The following is a 14,813-nucleotide window of genomic DNA, read 5'->3' as shown; positions in this document are numbered from 1 at the left end:
CATTCATTGAATTCTTCCAGACCTTGAACTGGCAACTCTGATGTCACATACTTGCTTCTCCTCTTCGCTACCATCATCTCCAATTTCACAGTTTTGCTGTTTCAGTATTTATGAACCATTTCTGTGTACCGTGAACCTGACAATCTTTGCCATGCATCTGACCCGGCACTGTTTCACAGATACTGCACCAAACAATGTGAAGCTGAAAATGGGATCCAATTTATGAAACTGTTGTGTGATAACAACTCTGTGATAAAATTTAAATGGAATTTTATCTACACGGTGCAATCCATGCAACCCGGACCACCTCTGCTCCCTCCTCCACCGTAATCTCCAAGTAAAAACGAATTTATCTATAAAATCAGCTGCAACGGCAAAAGTGTCTGAGTTTGTTTTCTTTTCATGCAACAAACCTGAGTAATTTTATCATTGAGATGTAGATTTTCAAGACGCTGTGGCAAAATAAAGCCACAATCTGCATTGAAGCAAATTATCTCACATAAAACTCAATACATGACACCAATAATAATGACAATAATGGCATAATGGCAAAGCTACACAGTAGTAGATGATATTATTATGTGTGAGGGAATTTGTCACACAATTTGTCTTCGGAGCTCGTTCTTCTTTTTGTTTCAATGTTTTTAGGTTGTCATTAAAAAACAATGTTTTCCGTATAGATTTGGCCAACTCGCTCACTCAACTGGAAAATGTCAAATATTTATTGAATGAGTATATGAGTAATGGTTTATGCACACTGTTTTGCTATGACTGCTATGAGATTTACAGATCAACTCGTAGCACTTGAAAATAGATCTACAAGAAGTATTTATTTTGGTGGCCCAGAAATACAAAACACAGTAACATTTCACAAAACAAAAATATTACAACAGTTGTGTAGCTGTTGCTGTTGGAAAGTTACATGAGCAGAATTGTCTGTGCCAAGAAGATTGATTGACTGCTGAGCGTACGATGTGTAATTAATTTGATCACAATGACACATTTCACTGCTCTGTTATCTTCATGATTTATGTTTCATTTTGACAAATTCTATGTTATGGATAATGTTATTGACAATTAGTGCAGAATCAGGACTCCTTTATCATTTTTTATATCATGGTCTGGGTGAATATTCGTACCTGTACTTCACAGTATTTCACACAAGTGCAGTAGTGAAAATAAAAGAGGACAGTGAGGTTTAACCCATTGTTAGGCACTTGTGGTGCACTTTTTGCGGGTTGCAAATCACGAGGCACACCGCACCACCTTTTACATTGAAGCCTACAATTTAAATCACCTGTCTTTAACCTAACTGTTATTTTTCTGTGAAGTAAACACGCTCCAGGCCAGCTGTTCTCTGTTCAGATCATGGTTACAACAGTTGGTAAAGTCATATAGCTTTGGATATCCAGCAACAACCACCACTAGTTTGTCCTCCATGATTGTTATCTCTACTTATTGTCGTCACCACCACAGAAGGCACCTCTCAATTCATCCGATTGGCCACTGGGAAAAAACACTAATGACATCAGGCGACTTTCCGCTCTGAGTTGAATTTTTTTCAACTTGAGGTGTTCAGGGTGCTCCTGCAAAAATGCGAGGCGCATTGAGTGGAAAACTGTGAGGCGACACAAAAGCAGTGAGCAAAAAGCTTCACTCTCATTGAAAACAATTACAATTACTAAACAGTTACTAAAAAACACTCTGATTGGGGCCTAAAACAGTCAGTTTCTAACACGTTAAGTTTCAGTTGATTTCCTCAGTTCATGTGCGCCCATGACCACAAGTGAGTACTAAATCTGTGTATTATCAAGACATTTAGTTACTGTTGGTGATTTATATCATAATGTCGTAAGTTTACCAGCTGTTTATGTAGCAATTTACCAGCAAGTTTGAATCGAGTGATAACCTTTTATCTGTCCTCTATGTGTAGCCTATCGAGCAGCATTCCTGTTGTAGATTATAGTATTTAGTACCCATTTAGCTTTTGTTCATTTCCTGTAATTGTAGAAAGTTGTTAGTTCCACTTATGGGGTTTATATTAATTATAGAGATAGTATCTTCTAGTAGCTTCCTCATGGGGTGGCCCGATTGCTCGCTCCCACCAGTGATGTACCCTTAATCCAAGATCCTCAGTCGGAGAAGGTGGCTGCACAGTCAGATGTTAGCCGACCAGTTCTGGACCCATTTCCTGTGGAACTACTTACCTTCTTTGCAGTCGAGGCAGAAGTGGGTGAAGGACACAGACAACCTCACCATTGGCACAGCTGTGATGGTGATCAACCAGAGGCTACCTCAAGCGCTGTGGCCTGTAGGACGGGTTACGAAGATCATCAGGAGTGCCAATGGGATGGTGCGGACCGCTGAGGTGCAGGTGGATGAGAGGACCTACACTAGACCAGTGGCGAAGTTCACTGAGTTGCCGGCCTTTCCAGGAACTAATTCACACTGTGAATTAGGGGGCAGCTGTGCAAAAGGCTCAAGCAACATGAAGATGTACGGACAGTGAGGTTTAAGTGAAATGTGAAATGTGGTTCACAACTGAAGAGCACAACTAAAAATACTTTATGACTCAGAAATAGAAATGAACACTCTCTTAAATGCTTCCTGCATACTATATAATCAATCTGTGTTTGTTCTGCTACATTCTGTCCATCACTTATTTTCCCTCGCTGACCTTTTAATTTTCACTGCATGACCATTTCAAATAGTGTACTGTATATGGGAGACAGGGATGTCATTGGGGATTGTGGACTAGAAGTGTTTACTGCACATTCATCCTCTTGTGCAAAGCAGTTTTACCTCAAAATATGATTTGTTTTATGTTATCTAGCTGATTACATCTTAATTTTTCTGTTACGGTTTGCTCAGAGGACCCTGCGTTTGTTTTTGCTTTTCAAGCTCAATTAATTGTTCCTGTTGTCGTCACTTTTGAATCCCAGCATCAGATTGGACTGATGACCAAACTAATGAGTCCCACATTACATTGGTTGTCATGGTCTGGTTATTTAGTTGATACATACATGTCTGCTTGTCTGTCCGGATGAATAAAAATCTAATTCGTCACAGTGAGAAGCTGCAGAAATCACACGTTGACTATACATGTCCACCAGATGTGTTTCTGGGGCCATGTCGGAGCTGAGTCAAAGAATTCTGCTGCTGAGAGGCATGAAGAGGGGCAAGCAGCAACATGAGACAGTTAATTCAACCATGGAAGTCTGTGGAAAAGCTATGTGACCTTAAAGATACTCTTCTTCATCTGTGCTGCTGCCGCTGTCCACACTAACTGAATAGATTTGTTTGTTATATTGTGCAGTGTTAAATGTCAGACACCGGCCATCCACCAGACTAATAAATGGCCTGCACCCTCCCACACATTATTGGACAGTGTCAGTGTGTGTGTGTGTAAAGGAAGGGGGGGGGGTGAATGTAAACAATGTTTACACATACTGTGGATACCCTTGTCTTTTTTTTAAAGATCCCTTCCAGACATGTTTTAAGACATAACAAAGTCCTCTGCTTAGAATGATAAATTGTGTCTAACACATTTTTTTCCACAAAAAATGTTCAGTTAACCTGTTAAAAATATTTAAAATGGCACCTACTCCTCCTCCCTCATTGAAAAATCCAGAATCTATGAATATGCAAATATTGTTAATTTGAAAACTTTAATTGCTGGACATAATATGTCTATTTCACTGAAAAGTCCATTTTCAGTGTATGAAACTGGAGGTTTCAGGTTTCCATGACACACTTGTGTAAGTTATATACTGGTCCTCAATTGGTTCCAAACTAGTTGTGATGTCATGAATAACACTTGTAGATACATGCCTTTAACTCAGATTTTCAGTGAGTTTGCAGAAACCTCCCACCATCAGCAGATGACTTTGAAAGCATCATTCTCCTCAGTGAAACTCAAACATCCAACTGAAGGAACAAGAGGAGGAGAGGGTGGATTTATGCCTCTGTGTCAGTGTCTGGCTGTCCTGCTGTAGGTGCGTCTGGAGTAAGAACTGATTTATATTTCACTGGATTTAACTTGCTTGTCGTAGCCAAAGGTCAGGTGATGAACACTAATGGACTATCATTTAATGACAATCCATTTAACACAGACAGTTTTGTGGTGGACATAGTTTTGTTAGATCACAAAATATGTCTAGTATTATTGAAAAGGAAGATCACAGAGCCTCATAAACAGGCGTGATGATATCTTCACTATCAACAATCTGTTCTGGCATCATAAACCTGTAGGAGAAAAACATTTGGTAAATAAGTTTTATTGAAAGGCTGTAGTCCGTCACCAGTTAGTGACAGATCTATGAACTGTAAACTAGAAAAATGAATAAATAGATACCAGGAAAATCTCAATTAAAGCAGTTCTATACTTAAGGATCATGTGACACAAACTGTCTGCCTGACATAGCACGCTCACTACTCTCTCCTGCTCTCCGTGCAGCTGTCTGCTCGTGTCAGTGTGAGCAGCTGTGGAGGAGAAGTGAAAGTCAAGACAAAGACAGCAAGCCAGACTGAAGGAGATCAACTCACTGTGTCTCTACAGAGAGAGAGAAAGAGAAAGAAATACTTACAGCCAAATCACTGAGGGTCCATAGATGCAGAACCATTCTTCTCTTTCTGATCTCAAAATTGTAGCTATGTTCACATAGTAATAAACCCACTTTATTTACAGTATGATAATCTGGCAGAGTTAATGTGAATGAAATGGACAGTAGACAACCAATGAAATAATGCTGTTTTTTCTTTCAACTCTGATGAACAGGCTTTAATTCAAAAGTTTTTCTAGTAAACATTCATGTAAAAAACATACGTAAGTTGTATAAACCTAACCTTAAGAGGCCTGAAAACCCTCACAGATGTTCCATTTATTCTGGTTAATTAGAGCTCTGCTCAGGTTATGTTGGGAATGACTGCAACATAAGAATGATAAGTTAGTAGTGGTATGTTAAAAAAATATATTAATAACTCTAAAGATTAAAACAATTTGATCCTTATAGTAATAATTAAGGAGGCTGGAAAAGTACAAAGCTGAATTTTTAGCTGGGAGGATGTAACAGCGACAGGGTTTCATTGATTTTGACTGAGAACGTGTGTTGAAGAATAACTGTTTAGAGGATCTGAGGGGTCTGGATATAAACAAGTGTAACGAAGATAACAGGAGAGTGAGTGCAATGTCGATAAAGCTCAGTCTGCAGCCTGCACAGTCCTGATAAAAAGCCTAATAAAATAAGTGAAAACACCGGTTTTAATCCAGGTAGTTGAAACAGTTTGACAGTCTTACTGTTGATATGTGACTCTGCTCAGATTGATTCTGCTGACTGTGTCTGAGAGTCTAACTGCATGTAAGTTGTTGGGGGGAAACTTTGTTTTAGTAATGAAAGCACTTGCCTGTTACTATAATATGTGGATGATATCAAAATGAAAGCATGAAGCTGTACTAAAAAACTAATCTATGTCTGTCTAATAACATCTTTGTTTTCACTTCTAAATGAATGTTTTAGCTAACATGGTAATAGACTATGATGATGTTGATTTCATAGAATTAATTCAGTTGGTAAGTAAAATATAATAATTATTGACAGGAATGATGAACAAAGATACTAAAAGAAACCCCAGCTCATAGGAAAATACTGAATTTTCCTTTTACAGCTTTTTGACCCTTCATAGGATGCTACAAATGATGTGATTCAAGAGATGAAACACACTGAAAAACATTAAAATGTGTCTTGTATATGATGTATTTTACACATATGATGTATTGCATAATACAATACGTAATGTAATGGTGTTGATTACATACTGCAAGACATATCTTGCGTAATTTCAAAATGAAAAGACGTGGTACATCTCATGCTAACATTTCTCTCATACGCTTCATGATAACACTGTGTACTGGTGAATCTTGTGACTTCCGTGACAACGCTACTTGCACATGACACACTGAATTTTGTGTCATATGGCTCTATATTCTGGGGCCCGTACTATGAAGCAAGTCCAACATACCCAGGACATCTTTTCGTTAGCTGGCTTCACTGAGCCTAACACTGGCCGTCCAGATAACCAGTACTACGGAGCTGGAAAGAGGCAGGGACGTTAATGACGAGTGACATTGTCATGATGAATGAAGTACTTCATATGATATGAGATGAAACAGTGATACCCAGTGTTATGGAAAATTGTAACTTTAGGGGTTACAAATTGGGTTACACAGGGTCAAGCAGGGGCTTTGAGATCACAGAGTAAACAACACTAAATCCTGAGCTGAAGGAGACACTGTCTCCTCTCCTTGAGACTCAGAGCAGCTGTCTGTGATGTTTGGGGAAGGAGGAGCCACTCTGACAAAGGATGAACCGGTGTTGCCACGGTAACCGAGGTCAGGGAGATGGCCCCGGGACTCCCCAAACACCACAGATAGGTGATTGTGCTGATTCCTTTGGCATAATCAGACAACAGCAGACCTGAAGCTCCATGCAACATGACCTGAACTAACACGGGTTAAAACAGTTCCTTGTTTAGAGACTAATGAACCAATAGACTAATTTCTCATATTGTAGATGCATTGGGTTTGACTATTTCTGGGCGTATAGTGTTTGGTATGATCTGTAGGGGTTTAAAGACCAAAGTCAGAGCTGAGTCCTCAGAACATTAGAGACAACATCAATGCACATTCAACTGTGACTGATAAGGTTTCTGTTCTCCTCTTGGCCAAGTGTTCAATAAATATTATCAGCGTAAGACATCAAAGGCTCCTGGACACTTTCACACTGATGAGTTTACCATTGATCAGTGTTTTCCCCTTAACACCAAATACCTGCGGAAAACTTCTGTTTAAGGGACAGAAAAAAGTTGTGTTCAATGAAGTGAAATGTAGTAGCTAAGGTTTAAAATACATGTATGAATTATTATATATGACTTAAGTATTAAGTAAGTTTTTTTGCTATTTAGTTAATGATGAAGAAACCATTTTGAATAAATCACATAAAAAAGAAATGTAAAAGTGATGTCAGACTGTTTCTGCTACTAAAGCAAAGAGTGGAAAAGTAGTTAATGACTGATGAGGTGTATCTGACTGCATTTATAATCGTAGGAGCCGATTAACAGTGTGTGGATTATTTTTCTAATAAAAGACAGTCCTTCGTTTTTATTTCCAATTATCATCACACAGTTGTCTCATCTTATTCTGAGCTGCAGTGATAGAATCAGACAGTAAAATCATCCTCACTGTCAGCTGTCACTCCGGGGATAAAATAAACTTTACAAAATTAAAATGCAGCTAAAATCATCATTATGTGTTTAGTGTCATAGTGTTGAGTGGGAATAGAAAGTCTGGAACAATAAAATGTTTCTACTGACCATTAAAAATATATATTGCTCTTTTTTACTTGTTGTTTACAGTGTTGACAGGTTGTGATCTTTATACATCCATGGTTGTGATCTGATCCTCTGAAGTTAACCTGCTCCAGAGCAGGTAAACTGTGCAGCATAAATTACCATGGTAATGTACCCTGGTAAAAAGTGAACCACCATCATAACCCTGAAAACCCAGAGTTAAGTCTGAAGTTACCTCACTAACCCCAAATCCTGCATCTTAGCACAGGCATCTGATCTGTTTGGACATTTATCAAGGCAGCAACTCATCATATATCACTCACAGGGAGACAAATGGCAGGTGTACAGTAGCTTGTAATGTGACCATTTTTAAATTTGGACACATTGTGCATTGAATCCACAACAAGTTAGGGCTAAGTCTGACCTTGCACTCCTATGATTGTTGCTTTGAACCTAAGCCTCAGACTGAGACTAACAATAACAATGATAATGATAATAATAATGTTTTTTTCTTTGGTCGTGAGGATGTAGAGAGAATAAGAGTTAGCGTGAAGAAACCAAACAAGTTATCTTAAACTGTGTGTTGGCGGAGCAGAGCAACATGACCACTCCTTCTAGACCACCTATAACAGCTTCTTGTTGGTGATGTAGACGAATAATTTCCTCCTTCATGGCGGTGGTAGGAGTAAAATATTAATAGACTTCATTCGGCAGGAAGTCCTTGAAGCAGCAGGAGAATCAGGAGTAAGAGGAAGAAAGAGAATAAAAGAGATACAACACCAAACCATCCCGGTCATTCATCACCAGGTTCTGCTTTTCTCTGCAACACTTTCCACAAGCTCTTTTGACAGAGTTGAAGTTTAACTAAGTAATGCTGATGTGACACATTTGCATTTGTGGTGTTGCTTTTGTGTCTGTGAACACGTGTCTTAGGAATCCTATCAAAGCAAAATCCTGTTTAGCATTTTTAAAACCCACAAGCAGATTTTTTCAAGGTGTAATAGTTCTTATTCATAAAGTGTTTTTTTCTTCCAACCTTTTCCTTTGATTTTGTCTTACTTGAGGTCACTTTGTTTTTTGCTCTTAAAACTTAGAAAAAAATAGGAAAGACGGAAAAAGGAAAAATAAAAAACACTAAAGAAACATATTTAAAGAAATCCCTGTGAACAAACTCTTGTGTCTGTTTTCTTTATTATTACTGTATAGTCTTCATTTAATGATGAATATTAAGACGTTCCTCTGTCTGATGCTGAGTGTGTTTATGGGCGGCTGCAGGTGAAATATGTGTAAACAATAACGGTAAAAGTGCAGCTACAATATGACTATCCTGAGCTCCATGACATATCAAAGTGATATTAACCTTTTCTGAATTATTACACATTTTATATAATTAAAGAAAGTATTGATCACTACATAATAGTAGCAGATACTACTTCTGTTGTATGCACCACATGTATGACTGAAGTTTCATATCAAAGCAAGAAAGTTCTTTAACACTTGAATGTCACTACTTTTTGATTGAACAACTTTGATTAAAAGATATTAAAATATATAATTTTGAGATGTTCTCTGACTTTTGTCTTTTTCCACTTTTTTCATTCTACATTGTACACATATTTTAAACCTGTCACATACAAAATTTGCATACTGTTGCATGAAAAATTTAGACGCTGGTAGTGACTCAGGATAACGCCTGCCCTAGAAAATACACAGTGTGATATCAGCTATTATTTATGTAACAGCCCCCCATCCATCCTCCCCGACCCCAAAATATCCCTTTAAAGAAAGATCTACTCAGCACTCAAGTCATCAGGCAGCATCACATCATTTTATTTTCAACCCTCAAACAGGAAAAAGAATTTAACAACATACATCTGTCATGAAATGTTGACGCCATTAACTTTTATAAACAGATGATGTAATTCCCAGGATGAATGAATGCATGCGCTATTGTACAAGACATAGATGACATAGATGCTGTATACACAGTATGTGGTGTACAGAAGGTAAATAACTAACCAACATCATTTTAAATATACATCTATGTATCATTTGGTTTCTTAAGAGACAACACTTTCACCATGTTGTGTATGTACTGTTATATATAGACTATAATGATGATAGTTGCTGTCATCGGTACAGACGCTACTGTATAATAGTCTTTAAGTCTTTATAACATATTTATAAAACACCTTTCATGATGTGCACACTTAAGGCACCAAGTTTGGGATTTCTTTGGTTTTAAGTACTTTATCTTTTAATTTTTTGCCTGTTTTGGGCTGTTTTGGAACTGGATCAATACATTTTCAATTCAAGCAACAACAACGAAAGAAAAAGACCAAAAACTGTAAATTGCTGAATTTTTTCTGGAATTGGCATTCTCAGATGATATGGAGGGACCAGAGAAGCTGCTGAATGTGTGTGACGTCCCATTAATTAGTCAAGACAATCCTTTTAAGTCGTCACCGTTAGATGTGTCTGCTTCAATGAGGCAGAAAAAATGAAGTGACCCGAGTGAAATCAAAAGTGTGATCGTGTCTCTGTGCTTTTAAAACATCTAAATCCATTAAGTCATAAAACAAAACATGTCATAAAACTTTTCTTCTCACTGCTGTTTAACCAGGAACATCTTGAATATGAATATGATTTGTTTGTTGAATATGATTTGTTTCTAGACACCAAATGATTTGTGATCTTGAAAACCAGATTGATTCTGTGTGAATGCAGCCATTCAGTAAGAAGCAGATATTGACTAAAGCATGCATAAAAAAAAACTCTCAACCGAGTATATACACTTTCACCTTCAACCCACCAATCCAACAAATGAGTAACTTTCTTTCTGCAGCCAGCTGAATGAATCTAACCTGAATTAGTAAATATTTGGCCCTAAAAAAGGTAAACACGCTGATCAGGATAAACTCCTGTTAATCTGTTTTTAACTCTCCAGTGCAAACAAGGCTAATATAAGTCTTGTTTGTCAGTGATGTCCCATTAAGAATATTACAGTAGTGTGCAGTCGCAAAGAGACAGATCAACTTTAAACAACTCAGAGACTTGGTGTTTGGTCTCAGTTTTGCACTTCACATCAAATCAAAGTTCAATAGCACATTAAATTTACATTATTCAGTTACGTCGAGACAAATGCATATCTGTAAAACTTAAAACCACACTGATTACGTGTTCTAGGATTTTCTGAGTCAATTTTATCTGCACAATATCTTGGTCAGCCTATTTTAATATGTCTATTCACAATCCTTTCTCTTAGAAAGTACATTACGTTTTGTATAGTGCAACATTTTGCGACTTGGCGGATTTGTTTATTAAAAGCATTTCCTCATTATGTTGATAAAAAGATAATTCAAGAGGAACTCTGTTTCCCACACAACATATTTGCTGTTGCAAATCAGTTGTATATAAACCTAATTTCTAGGGGGACAGTGCTGCTACCGCATACTTCATTATAACCCTGAGATATCCTCTTGTTACGGCAGTGCCACATCCTTTCATTCATTAATTCATTCATTCGTTTTAAACAGACTTAAACAAGATTATCTTCAAGCAGAGTCTCTGAACTGAAACTTCTGGACCTGCTTTGTATTTTCTCATCGTACTAGTAAGTTGACTGAGATGAACGGAAACTGTATTTGATGAAAATACAGCAGACTTGAGTTGAAATGGTACGTCAAAGGAAAGACTGAGTAGGTTCAGTGTGTAACATGGACACACAGCACTGGTTTATATGGAGATGTGAAAGTTTTATGAATAGTTTAAATGAGAGGTATTTAAGTAATTATCTTCCTACAGGTTTAAGTCTCAAACCTCTGAGTATGTTCAGTTCTATATACACATAGTGCACACGTGTCCTGCTTTCAGATGACAGAAATTGTATCTTAATCTATTTTTCATTACATTTTTGTTGTTTTTGGCAAAAGTAGTGTTTGATGTTTGACAGGCTCTGCTTCATCAGTGCTTGAATAGTAATGGTAATAGCGAAGTAACCATTTAATTGGCAGCAGAAGAACAAACAATGAACAAGTAAAAAAGCAAGTGGTTGAGTAATGTAACTGATTAGTTTGTGTGTCATTTCATGTCATATTTTAACACCAGAAGCTAAACTGGTTGTACTGGTGTATGTGTTTATCCCTGAGACCGACTGAGGCACACTGCAGCTAAAAGCACACATCTCATATTTCCAACTCATACATTAGCACACTATATGTTACCACAGTTTTAATAATTAATAATACAATGGGCCCTGCAAACATTTTTGTCTTGGATACATAAGATATACTAAACAACATGTTAAACATCCAACATTAATAAAACCGAAAAAAGTACACTTGAATAATAAACTCTCAATAGTCTGGTTGCTGAATGATTCCTTCTCAAAAAAATAAAAAAAACATTTTTTCTCCACAACGGAGTGAGCGAATAGTAAATGCAGTTCAAAGGCAAACTACTGCAACGGCTGCAGCAGTATTTGGATCGACTGGAGTGATTTAACCAACTGTGAGTGTTGGCCGCAGTCCATTTGCTGCTTTTTGTTTTTTTGTCTCTGTCAGTCGATGTCTGGCATACATTTAAACCATTTGGCCATGCGGCCGTGGCTCTTTGCTGCTCTTTGCTGTGGGTCCAGTAGCCCATCCATGTAGTTACCATACTCAATGATGGCGTCTTCAACACGAGTGATGTACAACCAACTGACTATCACACCAAAGAACTACAGAGAGACAAAAAAGAAGCCGAGTATAAGAGAAGCAAAGGAAAGGATGATGGATCGACAGATTCTGCTCTCCTTTCCTAAACTAACAGTCCAACATACTAATTAAAATCCAGCATATATATGATTGGAATAGCACATTCACAGCTGTCAGTGGATGTGTGTGTGTGTGTGTGTGTGTTTTAATAATAAAAAAAAAAAGAAAAATAGCTTCTCTGTCTGTCACACCCACATCCTCTAATGGAAATAAAAACGCCGGATACGAAGGGAAAGTAACAAATGTGTGAATGCATAATGTGTGTGTATATTGGTTTATGCAATATGTGTCACAGTATCGACTAAAAAATGTTTTTAATGCTAGAAAAACACCAAAGTCAGACATTTTTCAAAGATCTTGAAGTTGAAATGTGCATTTTAAGCTCAAATGAACCATTGTAAAATAAAATTTTCATTTGCCTGGTTTGATCTAAAGATACAGCAAATCTTAATGAAATGAGTGAGCATGAGATGCATTTTGTGAAAATTGCACTGTGTATTTTATCACTGCCGGCACTTGGGAGTTGGTTTGTCAGATGTACCTGAGGTGAAGCAGTTCACCTTTTCTCCCAATTAGTCATCTGCGCTAGACAAGCTGTTGAATATGGATAAATGTTTTATTCCAATGTGTTTGCAACTTTCATGGACAAACTGAATTTTTTAAATCCTTGCCAGCTGTTCGTGTTTTGGCGATAAATATAACAAGTTTTTCAGTGAAAGTCACAGGTACAGAGGTAATAACACTTCTATCCTTTTAGCATCCTGAAAGATTAGATGTGTTCAGTTAAATGTGATCAGATTTACCTCACTCATGCTGTGCAATGATATAAATACAGACAGGAGAATAAACAAGGCATACTGACAATCTATAATGTTGCATTTAATTAGAATCAACTGTCTATATAACATTCACTTTCTCTCATGTTTGTGTTTTTATACCTCAAGGTTTTATGATAAAGCTCAATGGTACATTTATGAAATGTCATATTTATTCTATGAACCATTTGTTACTGTGGTTGAGCTTATTAAGCCTATGTGGGACATACTAATGTTTATGTGTGTGTGTACCTGAGGCAGTAGGATCCCTAACAGCAGTCCAGCCATAATCTTGTAGTTGTCCATCAGCCAGATGAAGAGAGCGTCAGTGCAGCCTCTGATATGGATGGTATCGATCAAGGTCAAACGCTATGAGACAAAAAACACTTGTAAGTCATTTTTCACGATTATAGTGCTTAAAGCCAAGGAATGATTTAAGTAATTTTACTAGTTTGGAAGATTATCAAAGACATGTCAAGACAACAGATATGGAGGAGAAATGCACTGGCAGTTAGATCAAGTTATTTGAGATCTTTGGTTTTTACATAAATTTTCAAATTTTACAATGTTTTCTACTAAATCTTAACTAAAAAGTCTTAAATGCTGAAATTATACATTTCATGTTTCACTTTAAAATAACTCAGGAAATGAGTGACGGAAATGATCAAGGACCAGAAACACTGTGTGAGGCCTGATCTCCATCCGTAGTCAAACTGAACTGTTTGCTTAAACACAAACAATAAAAACTTGCATTACTTCACACTTCCGGAAATATAAAAGCTTTATATCCTTCGTTGGTTTATTGTGTGCTTAAATTAATCTCTACAGGCACTGTGTTACTGCTGGGAAACAGCCTGTTGTCAGAGAACAGCTAACTGCACACAACACTAATGCACAGTGACCTTCAGACGTTTCAAAACAATTGTCTTTAATTGCCAGTTTAGATCATTATCATTATATATTAAACTGTAATGAATATTTCAACAGACATTAAGGGACGAGATGAGCACTATAATAAGGTTAAATCTGTCTTTTGTCCATTCAGTCATGGACGCCATTATTGGAGGTCTTACCTCCTCATTCAACACCTGGTACCCACACAAGGTGTTGGCCACTTCATTGGGCTGAAAGGGGAGAAGCAGACAGAAAGAGATAAAGTCAGTGATATGTGTGTGTGTGTGTGAGCGTGTGCATGTATCCAAGCTTGACGACTTGTGGTTTTCCATAATCAAATATTGAAATATATTCATATATTCAATGCCAATCTCTTGTGGCCGTCTGGCATGGAAAGAAGAACAATTACCCTTTTTCAAGTCATCACACAAGTTTTATTGGCTTTGTTTTTTATATTTGTTATGCATTTCTAAGGTATGTTATAATTTGTATTAAGAGTGTGAGCATAACTCACAGTGTTACCACACTATCACTGTATTTTTCTCATGATTCTGCAATATGTGCTTCACTGCAATACAATCATCTATGATACACAATGACTCCACATAACTGAAGAAAGAAATAAAACACTAAAAAGGCGAAAAGCAGGAATCAGTCATGAGCCTGACACACAGCAGGCGAGGTTGACCCTGCTCCGTTCATTTCAATAAAAAACAATTGGAAAGAGGTGAGACTCTTAAGGTCTGACGCCTAATCAAGTGGAGTTAATTGCTGCTTCATATTAATATGAACAGGCAGGCTTGCAATTACAATGATAATTATAACGATTACAAAGTAGAAAACTGAACTTTTGAGCAATCGCCGGCTAACTTTGTCCAAATGTGGGATCTGATACTGACGGACTACTGAGTCACTGGCCATGTACAAAGCATGGATGTGAACCTAAATGTGAAAATTGTAGATCTGTCTAATTATGGATGCAATTATATGAGATGTTCATACA

The 14,813-nt window shown here is 37.3% G+C and overlaps 1 protein-coding gene across 1 annotated transcript in view; it reads right to left on the bottom strand.

Moving 5' to 3' along the window:
* Positions 1-9,153: 9,153 nt before the first annotated feature.
* The window catches only part of tspan15 (tetraspanin 15), a 32,662-nt gene continuing 27,002 nt past the window's right edge, over positions 9,154-14,813 (bottom strand). Inside the window, exons 6-8 of the mRNA XM_067591730.1 lie at positions 13,990-14,040; positions 13,169-13,285; positions 9,154-12,064 (exon numbers count right to left, since the gene is read on the bottom strand). Of these exons, the coding sequence (XP_067447831.1) occupies positions 11,903-12,064; positions 13,169-13,285; positions 13,990-14,040 (330 nt within the window). The 3' untranslated portion in view covers positions 9,154-11,902. The remainder of the gene's footprint in view (positions 12,065-13,168; positions 13,286-13,989; positions 14,041-14,813) is intronic.

This window comes from Thunnus thynnus, chromosome 1, assembly GCF_963924715.1.
Source record: "Thunnus thynnus chromosome 1, fThuThy2.1, whole genome shotgun sequence".
Lineage (NCBI taxonomy): Eukaryota > Metazoa > Chordata > Actinopteri > Scombriformes > Scombridae > Thunnus > Thunnus thynnus.
This window is presented reverse-complemented; position numbering and strand designations above follow the sequence as displayed.